At 52.3% G+C, this 16,277-nt stretch overlaps 4 protein-coding genes across 4 annotated transcripts; 3 read left to right on the top strand and 1 right to left on the bottom strand.

Moving 5' to 3' along the window:
* Positions 1-4,769: 4,769 nt before the first annotated feature.
* NCLIV_032260 (conserved hypothetical protein) lies at positions 4,770-6,404 on the top strand (the record flags this gene model as incomplete). Its single annotated transcript, XM_003883422.1, has 1 exon — positions 4,770-6,404. The coding sequence occupies one exon, from the start codon at positions 4,770-4,772 to the stop codon at positions 6,402-6,404; it is 1,635 nt and encodes a 544-aa protein (XP_003883471.1).
* A 1,666-nt stretch (positions 6,405-8,070) lies between these two features.
* Positions 8,071-10,079, top strand: NCLIV_032270 (conserved hypothetical protein; the record flags this gene model as incomplete). The annotated part of the gene is made up of 4 exons (XM_003883423.1): positions 8,071-8,487; positions 8,963-9,130; positions 9,358-9,733; positions 10,048-10,079. 4 exons carry the CDS (start codon positions 8,071-8,073, stop codon positions 10,077-10,079), a joined length of 993 nt encoding a protein of 330 aa, XP_003883472.1.
* Positions 10,080-11,118: 1,039 nt separating this feature from the next.
* Positions 11,119-13,351, top strand: NCLIV_032280 (conserved hypothetical protein; the record flags this gene model as incomplete). Its single annotated transcript, XM_003883424.1, has 8 exons — positions 11,119-11,173; positions 12,519-12,585; positions 12,647-12,738; positions 12,795-12,845; positions 12,905-12,984; positions 13,041-13,077; positions 13,136-13,212; positions 13,268-13,351. 8 exons carry the CDS (start codon positions 11,119-11,121, stop codon positions 13,349-13,351), a joined length of 543 nt encoding a protein of 180 aa, XP_003883473.1.
* A 119-nt stretch (positions 13,352-13,470) lies between these two features.
* Positions 13,471-14,851, bottom strand: NCLIV_032290 (SSU ribosomal protein S3P, related; the record flags this gene model as incomplete). Its single annotated transcript, XM_003883425.1, has 4 exons — positions 13,471-13,635; positions 13,736-13,875; positions 13,994-14,378; positions 14,834-14,851. 4 exons carry the CDS (start codon positions 14,849-14,851, stop codon positions 13,471-13,473), a joined length of 708 nt encoding a protein of 235 aa, XP_003883474.1.
* Positions 14,852-16,277: the final 1,426 nt, after the last annotated feature.

Below are 16,277 nucleotides of genomic sequence, written 5' to 3' on the forward strand. Positions count from 1 at the left end.
ACTGACTCGAATGGAAGGCAGAAAACAGTGAGAAGAGCAGAAGTGGGAAAGAAAGGAGTGTCTTTCGACCGCCACTTGTGCGCACGGCTTGAGGGGTTGAGGTTCCCAGCGAAAAAAGCTTAGCGCGAAATCTGACTCTGCACGCCGCTAGTTTCTTGCATCTTTCGTTCAGGGGGCAAAAGCACCAAATATGGCAAAAGCCGTTGTGCAGACACGGGAGAATCCATGGTTTCGGAGCGAACAACGCGAAAGTTCGTCACACCGCGCCGAGAGCTGTAGCCCTAGTCGGTGGTAGAGCGGGCCTCGATCAGGCTGCGCGAGTTGCGGCAAGACAAGCGTGAGAGCGCAAAAAAGTCCTGCCCCGTTTGGGTTACCCGTCCCAAGCACCAGGCCGCAGCGGAGATGTCAAGAGCGATGGGTTGAAATCAGGATAAGTAGGTTTTTTGCTTTACGACAGAAGACGGCGAAGAATTCGTGGCACACACTTACCTGTTTGACAAGACATGCCGGGGCGGAGAGGCTGGTGGCCGCTCTCTGCAGCACGGAAACAGCTGGAGACAGACGATCTGCTCATAGTTGCTGAGATAAAGGCCTCGACCAATTCCACAAAGTATATCACTCCTGAATGATTTTCTGTGTGCAACGGCTCAAGGGAACGGAACCACTGTGTGTCTTGGGGGCGTCCAATCGGTTTCCTCCCTCAACTGAACCGCGATGGTCACCAGCTACCGTGGCACGATGGTCACCTTTCTGCCTGAGTCCCAGAGAGGGCCAATTCTTTAGCGTCGGATCTACGAAGTGAAGGACAGCTAAACTGGCTAAGTTGAACGCTCGGAGCCCTCCAAAGTGGAAGGGTTTGCCGCCACACGCTGCAGCCGTTAGTCACTCCGGGGCCACCCAAACTACAAGGATTATGTCCGTCTGTCCATGTAAGTGGATACTCGGTTGTATAGTTTAGACACTAACTTACCTTGTCCAAGCCGCGCTGTTGCGCTGAGTGCCCTGAACATATCACTCACATCTATAGCCGCAAGCAAGGACAGACACTTTGAATTCTGTTAAGGTTCCCAATTCTTGGTACCCATCCCAAGAGGACACTGTCTTCAGGTCCCACGAACGACGGCCCTTACCTCTCTGGCCACCGAGAATTGGGGCTGTGACGACATACGGTTCCCCGCCAATATTTTCCAACCCAAATCACGAAGGGAAATTCTATCGACAGCACCTCCAGTAACCTTAGTTCCTGACAACGGAAGACTAAGTCAACAAATCTGATATCACCAACGGGCAAACCGTCGCTGCCAGAGGCCAAGCCGACCACGAGCATTATGTGTCCGTTCCCTTTTTCCCAGCAACGGAGACACGTACAGCGATGAAGGCGCAATGTGGTTGTGCATCTTGCGTAAGCACGACCACACGAATACCAGGTGACCCATGAAGAGCGGTCAGAGGCAAATCCCGTTACTGGGGCCCGCAGGAGCCTCTTGCCCAAGTGCTAAAAATGCCATTAAGCCCCGTCACGTTATTCACAGTCCTTGCGTTGTGTTGTATTTTTGTGAACGCGGAGGTCTTTCGACAGCTAGATGAGGCTGCAGCCGTCCGCTAATCTGTGCGTGTCACTTTTCTTGGACAACCAACGCCGTACGTTCTGCTGTGCCGCGTGTTTTACTGCTGGTAAGCAGGCTTCAGCCTTGTTTCACAAACACAGTGCACTTGTTTGGCTGTGCTGTCGGGGCTCATCTCTTCCTTACATCACTGGAACCTTCAGGTACCTGCCCCCATACACACCACCATAACTTGCAAGATACTTTCGCTTGCGTATGGTAATGACAATGCTGGTGCATGCTTTTGTGAAGTAACACTCCTTGCAACATCGGCACTGTACGGGGTCTCACCAAGCCTGCCTATTTTCAGTGTGATAAAAGAATATGCTGCTCTCCCCATGTCTTGTCGAGATTCACCAGTTCCCCATGAGTGTGCTTCATGGTGCGCAGGTCCGAGCTTCCTGCTCGATAGTTGTCAGCCTCAGGAGAAAAGCATCGTACTCCGTATATTTTAGAGATGGCATCAGGGATCAAACTGGGCGTCGAGTTAGTGGTATTTCACCAGTATAACGTAACGAGTGCTTCAGAGTCTAAACCCACGTCTAGCCACATCAGCCGATATCTCCTCTCGCGGCCAGATTAAAGGCAGATAATGAAGACATTTCTGAGAAGGAATGCCTCTGTAAGAGGCCTGTGCGTATCTGGTTGACAACTGGCAACCAAGAAGCTACAAGCGATTCTCGGGCACCCATATTACTGATTTTGTTTTTTGCCCAGCTCCATGGGACATCTTTGTGTCCGGCATGCGATTTGTGTGTTGCTGCCATCAAATCCCCGTGCGTTCGCTTGTTTACTTTTCGGCATGTCGCCGGCCGAGCCTACTCTCCTCCACATGGGCTCTATTCCAGTTTGTGTAGACCTGTTCCCGAGGGGTAAAATGTCAAGTGGTCGCGTGTTCATTCGATCAAGACAAAGGCCTTGTCAATCTTGTCAAAGCGGGAACAGCCTATTGAAGTCATGACGGATGTACCATTTTTTAGCGCATGAAGCTGGTTGTATAATGGTTTTCAAGTGGGGTCCAAAAACCTATAATGGAATAAATTTGCGATGAATCGCTGACCAGTCAGGTTGTTATGACAGACGGCGAGGACGTGCCTGAGCCGGTGCCGGGCCCTTGAGATGGTTATAAACCATTGAGCATGAACTCTTCGGCACGTCAGCGAAGATGAAACGTTGCTGGAAACGGCCCACTGATGCAGATCAGCATGTGCTTCGTGTATTTTTTCTGTTTTGTAATCCTGAAACGCAGCACGTTTGCTTTAAGAACAGGCGTGAGCGAGGGTACACCGCTCTACGCTACACCAAAACAACTGTACATTTACACCGATTCACAGTGGCAACCGAACCGTCTGACGATGTGTGCCCTATTCGTTCGCGCTCACAACAAAGCTAGATCCTCGAATCATGCCATTCGTGTTATCTTGATGTCCAGCGTCCACACCGTGTTGTACGGGTTTCACGAGAAACAGCTGCCGCTGGACCAGGACACTGTAACCCAGCACTGGCACCGGCTGAGTTTACAGAGTTGTGGAAGCTCGGTAAAATGAAGCTTCTCTCCTTTTTCTTCACAATCGTAGAATGGAGCGTCGGGAAAATCTCGGAGATTATCATTCCACAGCTGGTTAAGGCGATTGCACAGAGTTTCGCGCGTCCGGTTACCGTTGTCGTTCTTGTGGGGTTACTCCTTTGTGACACATGACCCTTTTCTGATCGCAGCTTTGCTTTCTCCTGCTGCCCCCGAACTCATCCGAAAGAGGTACCACGTCAAACATCAAGAATGTATAAATGGCTTGTGGAATTGTGGACGCAGTGTCCATTAACAAAGACAACTTGTTTTCTCGTGTAGCGGCGGCAAACCTTCTACAGCGGTGGTCAGTTATCCCTTTTCTCAGCTCTTCGGGGTGCATGCACGCAGCACTACGGTGAGTCAGTCAATTGAATGCATCGTCGTCCACAGGATTATTTCACCACACTTCCCGTATATGGTTCTGTGTCGAGCAGCTTCGTTTCCAAGAGTCAAAGTCTCACCAGCAAGAAATGCGGGGCTCGTGAACTTGGACGGTAACTAGAATCCGCCATCGGGTCAGGTGAGGAACGATGAGGCTAAGTTTGCTCCTATCTGCGATCACCGTAACTTCTCAGACAGTGCGTGCTCTCAAAAGCGAACAAAATGCCACCTTTACCACAACTCCAGCCCCTTCGCTTTCGCTTCTGGAAGAGCAAGGCCGACAACTGTCCCCTCAACTAACGCCTTCAGCCTCCGCGCCTTCCGCTGAAGCAAGGACTCACGGCGGAGACAACGCAGTTCATCCCTCGGTGCAGGCTCAGAAGAACGGTTATTCTCAGGGGAGAGATGAAGAGACGAATTCCACAGGGTTCCTGGAACGAGGCTTACATAGCCTGTCGAGCAAGGCAGTGGAAACAGCCGCCATGCAAAGCCGTCGTTCCCCTTCTACGGTTGCGGCAACGGCACACGATGACCCAACGAACAGAGAATCACCTGGCCAGTTTGGTTTTTGCGAAGCGCAGCATTCCCCTCTCAGCGGTGGGGTGCCCTCAGCTACGCTTCCAACAGCCTTAGCATCGCTGTCCTCGTCCGTCGCTCTTCCAATAGAATTTGTCTTTGTCCTTCACAGACATGGAGCCCGTTCAGCTTCGTCGTATGCTTCGTCCACACCGCTCTACGGAGGCGTACAACCTGGGCAACTTCTTCTCTTGGGTGCAAAGCAACTTCGCGAATCTGGCTTGGAGCTCAGACGACATCTGCTGTCGAGCCTTATGAAAACACTTGGGGGCTCAGAGTCTCGCGAAATCAGGTATCCACAGACGCGGATAGGACCAACCTCGTTTCCATCACCTGCACCAAGCTCCAATTCAGAAGAGGCTCAACCAGGCGAGGAGCCCGGTGTGGCGGAGGAGCTTGTCGGAAGCAGCGGATCGAAGCGTCCAGAGGCAAAAGAAGTAACCGGGGAGGACGTACTGCACGGCATGTCGGCAGACAGTCCACCGGACCTTTCCAGCATAAACCAGCATCCGAAGGTTACCTCGGAGTCCTTGGACTCATTTGACACTCTTTTGTGTCTTTATGAGGCTGAGATGGTGACGGACTGTGCCCCGCAAACAGGTGGATTGTCGGCCCTCCTTGAGCTGTTCCCCACGTCTAGCATGTTAGTTCGAGCGTCGGCATATCCTCGTACAAAGTGGAGCGCTCTGGCGTTTCTGGAAGGTTTCTATGGCCTTCCGCGCGGGTGCCTCGTCTCTCCAGATGATCTCCTTCGCACAGAAGGGAAGAAAAGTGGGGAGACTTGGTGCGTGACCCGAAAGGTGTGCACGGAGGTAGCGGGTGCTCATCTGCCCGAGCCGACCAGCAGTGGTGTCACCCGTCTTCCAGGTAACGCGCTGACGGTTGCGCATGCGTTTACCCATGCAGATAAGCAATGCGTTGACTTTCAGTTGCCGTGCGTCACGGCCGCGCCTGCTGCTTCTGACGGGCTCGCTAGGGGGGTGATATCCTCTGATGCCCCTGCTACAGTTTGGAAGCTGTTCGGGGAGATAAAGGCGAAACCGTTATGGATAAAAAAGGCAGCTGAACTGGACCAGGTTCTGCGGACGGCCGCCGAAGTGTTTGGTGAAAAAGCTGTAGGCGAGTTGGGATGGATGATTGGAGACACGCTTGTTTGCGAAGAAGCAGCAGGCGAAGAGGTGCCGTTAAAAAAGCTGCATGAGTGGTTTGAAAGCCACGACCCAGAGAAGGGACATCTGCAGCGAAGGGGTACAGCAGAAGCTGAGGCTGGCGAGCATCCAGCGGAGAGAGCGCCTTCAAAGAATTCCACGCGTGTGTCTTTGTCGACAAGCGGATCTGCGACTCACTTGACCGGCGCCAGTGAAGCAGATGGCCGTTTCGGTGTCCACACCTATCTCGGCGCCATTGGAGACATCCGAGAGGCATTTAGGGCGGGTTTCGATCTGGTGTATGCTGATGAGAAACTTGGTAAATACATTGCACAAGGGCCTGTTCGTTTGCTCAATGCCTTTTTTCGGACCAAAGCGTATGGCCGTCAGACAGACGTCGAAGAGCTCCGTAGGATAGCGGCCGAAGTTGGGGGCTTCGAGACGTTCCTGCATCCGGAATTGGCAGTGAGCACAGGGGAAAAGAAATCGGAGAGCGGTGGAGAACCGCAGTTCAGCTCTGGTAGCGGAGGCGATGAAAAGTTTTTACAGGCAGTCCAGGACGTCATGGTGATGCTGCTGAGTCTGCACGACCACTGTCTCGTCGGCTTCTTGGCCACGCTCGGAGTTTACGACCACGCCATTGTTCCTCCTGGTGCGCGAGTCTACGTGGAACTGGTTCGGATTGATAAGCCCTTCAAGGCAGCCCGAGGAAGGACACACGATGCTGGAAGCTCGTCGCGACAGGAGACCCCGTTCGTGAGGGGCAGGGGACGCGACACTATCCCGCAAAAAGTGTCTGACGGCGGCGTACGCGATGGGAATACTAATCGGGGACAGCAACCAGATACACGTATCGATGATGAGGGGGCGACTACCAGCGTCAGCCTGGGAAGCACTGAATCAAACCGGGAACTGCCCACGTTTGAGGGCGCGTATACAGAGCATCGCCGAGACTGGCCACCGTCAGGATTTTTCGTACGCCTTTCGTACGGCGGGCCAGAACGCTCGATGCAAGAAATAGCGCTACCCTTTTGCGCAGAAAAGATGAGCCCTGACGACACTCGGCTTGAAAATCTTTGTCCACTGGATGTATGGTTAACGTGGACGTACGAAGAACTGGACCGCTAACTCCAAGAGTCCTTACCACTCTGCTTAATATCGCGCGCTGAGTAAACCATGCGGATCTATATGTGACAAAGTAATCTATCGGTTCTGTGCTTGTAGACCGGCGTAGTGCAAATGCTTGACGAAAGCTCTCTCAACGTAGACCTCATTCGGCGTCCGCGTCTTCTGTGTGCTCGGTGGGTGGATCTCCCCCGACGACAAAGCTTCTCCGGGGACACCTATCATCTTTAGTGTATACTTCTGTGGATTTTTTTCGGCTTCGCTGATGTATACAAAAGTTAAAGTCTATCCTCCCCTCCGTGCACTGTTATTGTTGTTCTTTCGTCCATCTGGTGCGGCACCTTCTCAGGCTGTCAACGGTTGTACATAGAACGACACCCAGATTCCCAAGTCCCTGTATATTTGTAAAATACATGAAAAATCGGGAAGTAGGGGGGAGGGGCTAAGAGCCAGCCCTACTGTTCGTAGTAGGGAGCGCACAAACTGGTCAGCGAACAGAAGCACAGTAGCTTTTTTTCCCTCCCCCGCCAGCGGCAGCGCTCTTGTCTGAAAACGGGGGTCCATATCTGGACTGACAGTACACGGTGCAGAATGACTTGTGGCGACTACTCGTATAAACCACTTGGCTCAGAAGCGCCCTCGTTTTCTTCAGGCACTGAACAACAGGGGCCGACCGCACCGATCAGAACATCTCACTGACATTGCGTTTTATCGATTCCAGTGTATAGTGCAGAGCCTCGTGGATCAGCCTTCTGTATATAGCTGTCAAGCACAGCTGCAACAGTAGATTGGACGCCTAGACTCCGTGCAGTTCCAGGCTAAATGTGGACGGTTGGAGCCATTATGTTTGCGTGCCAGTGCCAGTCACGATGCTTACGCCCACCAAGTCATCGCAGGCACCACAGCTCTGGAACAAACCGCGGGCCTACGCCCCTGCATAGACATTTTTGGGTCATCCGGGTTCCCAACTAAGATAAAAGAGAATATCAAAAGTGCATTTCGAGCGAAGACGAACGTAGCCACGAACCGGTCATTCTTCGTACGGGAAGTAGTAGATGACCCTCGCAAGACAACGCACTCTCCGCTTAATTTTTCGCGGAACCTCCACCTGCCGCCAGAGCATTGCTGCAGATTTCACTTACCGTTGTTTCCGGTCACAGAGGCAGTTTCAGTTGAATGATGCCTCCTGGAGTGTGGCAGCGGCCGTGGCTTTTCTTTGCGTCACTGTGCTACTCTTTGTTGTGGCCTCTCGGAACTAACTGCACATAGCGAGCTTTACCTGCTGGCTTTGCCGGCAGGACAACTGGTGCGTTGAACTCGCAGCTGCGCCCAGCTGCGTGCACCAGCCGTTGATTCGCAGGCATGCGCGTGCTGCTTGAGCATTGAGCGACTCGTTCTCGATCGACCGCGTCGCGAAGAATCGGAATCGACGCTCAAAGGAGCATCCTGAACCGCCGGCCGGCTAGTAAGACGGCGCCGAATCTCGCTGCATTTTGCCAAGTGCCCTTAATTTGTTATAATTCGTGGCAACATTTGTTAGCTTCTAACTTTTTTTGAGAGCTGGAGTGTCATTTTTGGAGACGATACAGGCCAACCAGTATATGCTTTTCTTCTGTGCCTCGCAGTTGCTCCCCGTGCGTTTTTCGGGGAACAGACGTAATCGATCACAATGGGAGCGGTGTGCGGTAGACCAAAGAAGGGGGTAGCCTCTAAGGACCCCCAAGCAGCAAACGATTCACAAACGGCTGTGCAGAAGCAGCAGACTGCCGTTGGTGCTAATGCAGGCGCCGGCACGGCGGAAGCGGGTGCTAAGGTATCCCCCCATCCAGCAGTGGCAGCTCAATCAAGTTTGCCGGTGACACGCAATGCTGCGAGAATAGACGAGTTCAAACCCGGAGACGGCGACGGGGTGTACTTACTGGAAGCGACGGAGGGACACGTTTCTTTGGTGTCTCAATATGCACACGACAAGCCTACGGACCAAGGCATTGTGCTTCTGCAGGTGAAGGCTCCGCCTTACAGGCCGATACCCGAAAGCCGCTTTGTCCTGCAATCAGGAAAGAGGATTCTGCGCCAGAATATTGATGTAAGCTTCATATGTCATGCTAACGTGAACAGAAAACATACGAGTGAACACAAATGAGGGGGAATTCTGTGACCGCAAGACGGTTCTCACGCTGCTGCCTGTGGACAGAGAGAACAGGGGCGCTTGCTAGGGCTTGACCGGCACACGCAGAACAGGCCGTGTGAGGAATGGTTCTCTCTTCTGTGTTCTTGAAACAGCCGGGGCAAAGTGATACAAAGCGGTGACAGTTTACTTTAACGGCTCATGAGTGGTCATTTCCCGCCAGGGTCTGTCGCTCGTCCGGTTGCACATCTCATTCTCGCAGCCCTGCGATCTGGCTACCTTTATGGACGAATGACAGCAAAATCTTCCTGGAGTCCGGTAGCAGCCGGATGTTAGGAGAGAAAGGGTGTTCAGGAATGTCAGGCGGTGTTCTGGCATTCCTCGCCAAATAGGTCAGGTATCGTTTTGCAACTCTTTGTGCCGTTACTTGCAGATGATGAAAGATACCACCGAAGCAAAGACGAAATACTGCGAGGTCGTGATGGAGTTCATCCGTCTCGCAGCTACGTACAACGGCTTCTTGTGGGCATCTACCCACCTCGGCGAAATCAAGCAACCCTTCAGCATCTTCTACTTGGAATCCCGACAGAAGGCTGCTCCGGTGAGTATCCATTAGAGCGCGCTGCACAATGTGATGTATCCAAAATTGAAATCTGTTCAACAGAGCTGATGGATTAGATGGCATGTCCTGTGCACGATGCGCTACTTGTTGTTCTGGTCGGCTAACGGTGCTTGTTGGCTCCGGTCGAGCGTCATGACGGTTCCAAGGAAGGAACCTGATTATAGTTTTCTATAGTTTTTCCTCGTTTGTGAATGTTACCTTTTCAGGAGCCAGAGGCACCCGTGGCAGAGATCAAAAACACTTTACCAATCGGGAAAGATGCACTGGAGAAGAAGAAAGCGGCTACCGGAGAAAACGATACCAAGAAGGAAGGAGAGCAGAATGAGTCCGGAGAAAACGATACCAAAAAGGAAGGAGAGCAGGGTGCGCCTGGAAACGCACCTGCTGCTGAATCCGAGCAAGCTCCCAAGACGAAAAACGAGATCGTCGTTAAGTTTCTAGGTCCTGAATGCAGCGTTTCTCACAGGTTGTTGGCGACGTGTGGCATCCTTCCGCTTTCGCTTGATAAAGCGAAGGAGCTTATCCCAGAGGACAAGCAAGTCAACAATGTCGACGAGATCAAAACCATCGTCACCGAAGCAGGTAATCACAGCGGAGATGCTTTCCATGGCCCGCCGAAAATGAACCGTTCCATCGTATTTCATTCGCAGTATGAACGTACTGGGTTAATGTAGGCTCTGCAGAATAAAGCCACCATAGTAGATGAGACGAACTTGCACCTCAAACACGGCGTATGCACTTCAGGAAAGCATTGCACTCTGAGAACGTGGTAGTGGCTGCTGGCGATGTTGCGCCCCAGCTCTGTGCCAAGTGGCAATTCTGAACAAGGTTCCCTCAAAAACATTGCGCAATTTTGATGGCGTTGTCTGTGTGGTGCGTGATGTCGGAATTTGCAGGCGGCTTCTTTGTGTCCCCGGCGGCGGCGTGAAAGCAGTAGCTCTGTTACCGAGAACGACCGAGTCGTATTTCGTAGTACCAACGGCAAACTTACTGTTTGCGAGGGTTTGCGTAATATACACTGTTATTCCAAGTCAGAAAGCAGGATTAGATGAGGGATGAGCTGTGGCCTTAACTCCAAGGCAAGTAAATGGAACGACGTGTACAAGGAAGCGGCAGAGGAGACTTGTGCTTAAACAGTGGTTTACCTAGAGGAACACCAATTTTCAAGTGTCCGAAGGGGGAAGTACCCGAGACGACAAAAGTGGAACGTGGCCTTCATCAGTTCGAACACAGCGTTCCAAGGGGCTGACAGTCTCGGAATTTGCTTCTATGCAGAAATGCGTTTGCAGGGTGCACTGGCTGGTAAATATCTTGCAACATGCTGCCGTCTGTGCCTTCCGGGTGTGTCACGGGGGTGCTGCGCGTGTGTTGTATTGTTTCAAAAATGATACCATGTTCAGTCATGTGCTGTCATGTGGCCGAAGCCCACATTTTTTCGTTGCGATGTTTCATGAGGACCTTCAGGTGGCACTGTCCTCCGTGGGGTCTTTTGGTGCACGAGCGGTCCAGTATCTGACACCGAATTTGGCGCAGTTGCTTGAGGACAGGCTTTTCAGCGTTGGAAACGCCGGCTTCGTTTGCCGGGATACCATGTGAATGAAGCTGAATCAGCGGCTGAGCTCATCTTGGAACTGGCGCGAGCTGTGGAATGTTCGAATACCGTGACAACCTCTGTGCTTACTACTGGTTTTCGGAGCGCCTGAAAACTGGTGTTCGTCGGTGGCCGAACAACACGAGACTATGATATTTTCCGACTGTTCCTTTCATCCCTCTCGGGTTCCCCGGTTTTTCAAGACTTGTCCTCAAGTGTACTTACAGTCCCAGACATAGCGAGATGCACGTCTCCGTACGAGCCCGTGTGGTGGCAGCCGCTATCAGAGTCAGCTCATGTGCTGTTGAAACGATGAGTTCACTCACACACTTGTCTCAGAGGATCCCATCCCGCTCAACAGCGTATACACTAGGCCATGCCGGCGGAGCACAGGGGTAACACAGTAGTAAGCACACTCTGTGCTATTCTAGGTACACGATGACGTTAGCTCTTTGGTGTACGTACGGCCGGAATGGGATGGGCCAGTGGGTCGCCTTTCACTATTGAACTTCTGGCGTTGGCGAGAAGGGGTTTCATATGTCCACGCATCTTGGCCTAGTGGTATGGCTGTGAGGAAGGCAGCGGTAGGGGTTCAACTCGGGAGAACAGTTGAACAAAACAGCCTGATTTTTGCTAACAGCTGACTTGCATTTGGTGCTGGAGTGAACGATGCAACTCCGCGGTGCTGCCGCAGCCTGGTCCCTAGGTTTTGCCCTTTCTATTCAGGGGTGTGCAAGCACGAATGTAGGAGGGTCCACGATATATGAGGAACGCCAGTTCGACTCACGGCCCGTTTTCTACTATGGATTCATTAATAATGACCACTACGAGCACTTTTTGCCCGGGCACCGCGGAACGCGGAACCAGATAGTTAGCCTGCACTCTCCCGTACATGCTGACACCCCTTTGCCACTACGATTTTTAGGGCAACAATATCGTGCTGGAATGTCCTCCTGGGAGCGTGGTACGAGCCACACGGGCCAGCTTTGGAAATCCGGTGCAAGCAGGTGAGGTTTTGCTCGTGCCCGTTACCAGTACCTGCCTCCAGCACATGGTGCCAGGCAGCGGCAAATGGGAATTCGGCCACTGTAGCTTCAGCAATAGCCTTTTGGTCGTGCAGCGTGAGTGCCAAGGAAAAGAAACGTGCCAGGTTCGTTGTAGTGTGGAGGACAACACTGCGGGCCGGGCTAAGATACTTTGGTAAATTACTATCAGTTCAAGGCGTACACCGAGTTATTCCTCGATCATGGCGTCAGTGACCCGTGCCCCGACCTGAAAAAAAGAACCCTGGCAGTGGGTAGGTGCCAACACATACAGTCCACCGGAAAAACACTAGACCGCACATCTGTTTTAGATTACGACTGCGTTCCCCTGAGGTAAAATAACTAAAGTGAGCCTTTCTCCCATCGAAATCCATGCACAGTTAGTCGGCCGGCACCTCTCTTCGACGCCAAGAGCGAAACTTTCCGGCCTGGAGTCACTCCGCACTACCTGCTTGTCGCCGACCACACAGCAAGCTGTGCGCAGAAGTCGACTGTCGAAGTGTCAGCAACCGAAGCCTCAGAAGTGTATAACTTGGTACGATAATAAGTTATGGTCCGTTTCGCCTGGATCTAACGCACACGGTCACAGAACGATGCGCGCCGGGTGTGCAACTTGCACCACCAGTGTTCCCACTTCATTTGGGACTTCAAGAGCCGCCAGGCCACCTTCTGCTCAGGTAAGCAGTCACCTCTTCGTCCATGTGACCCACACAAACGAAAACCTCTGTTAAAGGATATGGATGGAAGCGAACGGAAAAGAGCCGCGGCTTCACGGTTGGTGTGAAGCCATCCGAATTCAGGTGTGACGGTACCAGCACTGAGACCAACGAGCACAAGCACTCACGTCGTTTCTTGCTGCAGTATCCCTGGATATGCCGTATACCTTAACTACGCCGCCATCTGCACCGAACCGAACATTCTGAACAAAAAGGGAACCGTTACAAACGTGGAAGGTATTACGGTACCCTAGTTGTATTGTGCAGTGGTTCTTGCACGAGCACTCGTCCAGACGGAGCAATCCTATGCAGCGCTCGAAAGCAATGCGAGTTCTGGACAGCAAGTGAGTCAACTTGCGTGCGAGAGGCAGGTGCTGCACACTACAAGCTGCTTAATCCTCAGGTGTATCTCCTGGACTGGTTTCCCTCCCAGGCTACAGTCATCACCTGTGGCTTTGCAGTGGCCCTCCCACTATGATACCGGTTAGCTTAAGCCACATTAGCCATCGTGAGAAGCCACGTTTACTCGTGACATGCAGAGAGACGGTTTCGTATTTGCTGCCAAGGCGCATGATGGTGAGTCGAAACCGCTGAGGTGAATGCTAATCGGATATAAATAGGAAGTGCCACACAGGGAGTGGTGTTCAGCCAGAGGCTCTTCTGGAACAGCTGGCCCGACCCAGTGAAATAGATTTGTATCACTTCCCTCAGGTGAACCCGTTGTGCTTGCCTTCTCTCGGTTAAATATACGCATGTGCGTGCATAGGGTTACCCAACTGCCTCTGAGGCGGATCGAGCCAAATCCCTCAAGCAAGCAGAAGATTCCAGACTCGCTGGCCAGATATACTAGCCGGAAAAGAGTTTTACGACACGAGGAAGTATCTGAATTTCGTTAAGCGGCTGCTCCGATGTCAACGCACATGTGGACACCTTCCTTCCGTAAATAAACAGTCACGCACGAATCAATCATTACATTGGACCGAGCGCTCCTTCGTCCATTTCCTCAGGCTGCACAACGGGGATCTCTGGCTTGGGGTCCATCACGATAATCGTATCCGGCAGCGGCGTGGCCGGGCCCCGTTTGCCCTCAGGGTCATGCGGCAGCATGATCTTGACTCTAACGCCAAGAACGCCCTGCAACCAGATATCAGACACACATGCACTGCCGCCGTATATAATGTCGCCTGCATAGTTTCCTATCATTGTGAACTAGACTTAACAGCTTAAAACATACCTGTCGAAGTTGCACCGAGCGGATTGCTTGGTCGACGAACATCTTCGACGGCTCTCCCGTAGAGATCAGGTAACCATCCTTGAACTTCATGCTCTTGGCGCGCTGCGCGCGAAGTTTACCGGAAACAACAACTTCACAACCTGAGAAAAGGAAACATACCAGCCCGATGAAGATGCATGTAACGGTCGAAGCACATGGTGGTTCTCACTTTAACCTTAGTTGACATCATACAATACGCGACACGGCGCCAGCACTCACCTTTTGCTCCGGACTCCATGATGTGGCGGAGGACACCATAGCACGCGCGCCTGACTGCAAGGCCCTTGAGGAGCTTATACCGCAACGATTCTGCCTGTGCCATGGCGCACAGCCCACGGTTCTCCACGCGCTCGGCGAAGAGCTCTACAGAGTCAGGCGCGAAGCCGAATCGCTTCTGAACGACCGACGTCAATTCACGGATACGCCTTCCCTTGTCACCGAGCACTTCCCTCGTCCTGGTGGCGCGGATGATGATCTCTGTGCGGATGGGAGTAACGCGGACTTCCACTCCTGAGTATCCATCCTCGGACAATGTGCAGGACAGGAACTCATTCAGCTCCGCCTGGAAGACACCATCCTTCACGAACTTTCTCTTCTTGCAAGTCTGCGTACGGCATACACACAGGAACCACAAAGCCCACCAAGCATTCCCTACCTGCGACGGGGAAGGACCGACACCACTGTCGAACCGCGACGATTTTTTTAACGTCTTTTGATGATCTAATACTGCTTCTATGTACATTAAAAAACACGAAGAAAACGTGAGTCATGCAATTAACGTGCAAACCAACAAATGATGACGAGGTCCTGCGAAACGGAATCTGTGGTCTGCTGCATGTTTTCCAATAATAGATCCAAACAATGCAGATCCGCGAGCAACCATAGCTACATCGTGTGACCCACTACGGAAGAGTAAGACTGCAGACGAAATTCCAACGAGAAATTACGCCGTGCAATTTCCTGTAGGCAGCTGCAATATGGTGACCGGTGGAGGAGAGAGCATGTTCACGGCGCCCCTTCTCCCTCGGATCACCACTGAAATGCAGAGTCTCCCCTTACGTTGCCAGTCGACGCCATCTTGGACAAAAAGGGATGAGAACTGTGTAAAATTACCACCTCACAAAAGTGGAAAAACAGCTCGTCGTGACAAAAAACCCCTGTTTCCCCTTTGCATGGCAACGCTTTCCTCTGGAAGTCTCCCCCACTGCTTTTCGTCCATGCTGGACAATGGAGCTACGTTGTGCTGGGGCATGCGCTGTGCCCCACAAGAGAATCCTCCGAGGGAGGCCTGCTGCCTGCAATACAGTGGTTTTGCCATCCATCGGGGCACCCGCCTTGTACGGGCCAGCTTGATGCATGCATGCAGCATAAAAGACCGTTACCTTAGACACTGGCATCTTTGATTACGTCAGGGCTCTCGCCTGTGCATCTGTCAACATACAAGAGGGATCGCAACCAAGGCTGCCATTTCGGTGCATTAAAAAAATGCGGTCGGGGGTGTTGGCAGGGGTTGCAGAAAAGCATTTCTATCCAAGAGATGGGGCGCAGCGCTTTTGAGGAGATGTATACTGTCGGTCCTGATGTGGCGAGGGGTCCGCGTCTGCTGTTTGATCTTTTTAGTGGAGCGAAACGTGAGCCACTGCCCGTAACACGGCAGACTCAGTGCGGAAATTGTAAACACCCTGGAGACGTTGACAGGCGTCTAGCGGGCTGTGTTCCTGAAGCGTGGGACGTAGGCAACCACAACTGTGCATTTTGTTTCTTCGTGCCCTACCGGTCTCAAAGCAAAAAGCAAAAACGCATGCAGGTAGCGTTGGACTACCCTGCCAGTTTTGTTGTGGTGCTGTACCTGTACCTTTTCCTGCTGGTGCTGGAAGCTCATGTACGAGAGGCGACCACTTGCTCACTGCATCCCTCTAGTCTCCAAAGGAATGCAAAATGTGACAGCACAGCTGTTAATACCGACGTCCGCGGGACCACTGGGTAGCGGAGAGCCGGAGGGTTGCGTTGGCGGTGTCTCATCGTCCACAGTACGGCTGATAAGCGGAGTTGGTAGTCAGCTCTTTGCAGAAAGGAAGTTGCTGTTCGAATGGTTCCCTTTCATTTAGGTTGGGGAGAGAGGACTCTAGGACAGGTTTCACGCAAAACTGGGGAGTGAATCTCCATTTCGCACCAATCCTCTGCACTTCGTCGTTGACAGAAAATCCAGACTTCTGAGGTTCCCTAGCTTGAGTGCAGTGAAGACGCACAAACTAGAGAATGCCGTATAAAAAAAACGACTAGTGGAGTCGGGAAGAACGGTCAGCTCATTGGTGCATCTTGTGCTTCAGAGCGAGAAAGCCACAACTTTCTGCAGAGGCTATCGAAGTCGCAGATATGGAACTCGTCCAGAGAAAAAGCAATTGGGGCCATATTGTTTCTGGCGAGTGACAATTGGCTTAAGGAAAGTCTGCTATCTCTCCGTATAGGGCCTGACTTCCGACAGGTCCCCATTTTACTGTTG

Source organism: Neospora caninum, chromosome VIII, assembly GCF_000208865.1.
Source record: "Neospora caninum Liverpool complete genome, chromosome VIII".
Lineage (NCBI taxonomy): Eukaryota > Apicomplexa > Conoidasida > Eucoccidiorida > Sarcocystidae > Neospora > Neospora caninum.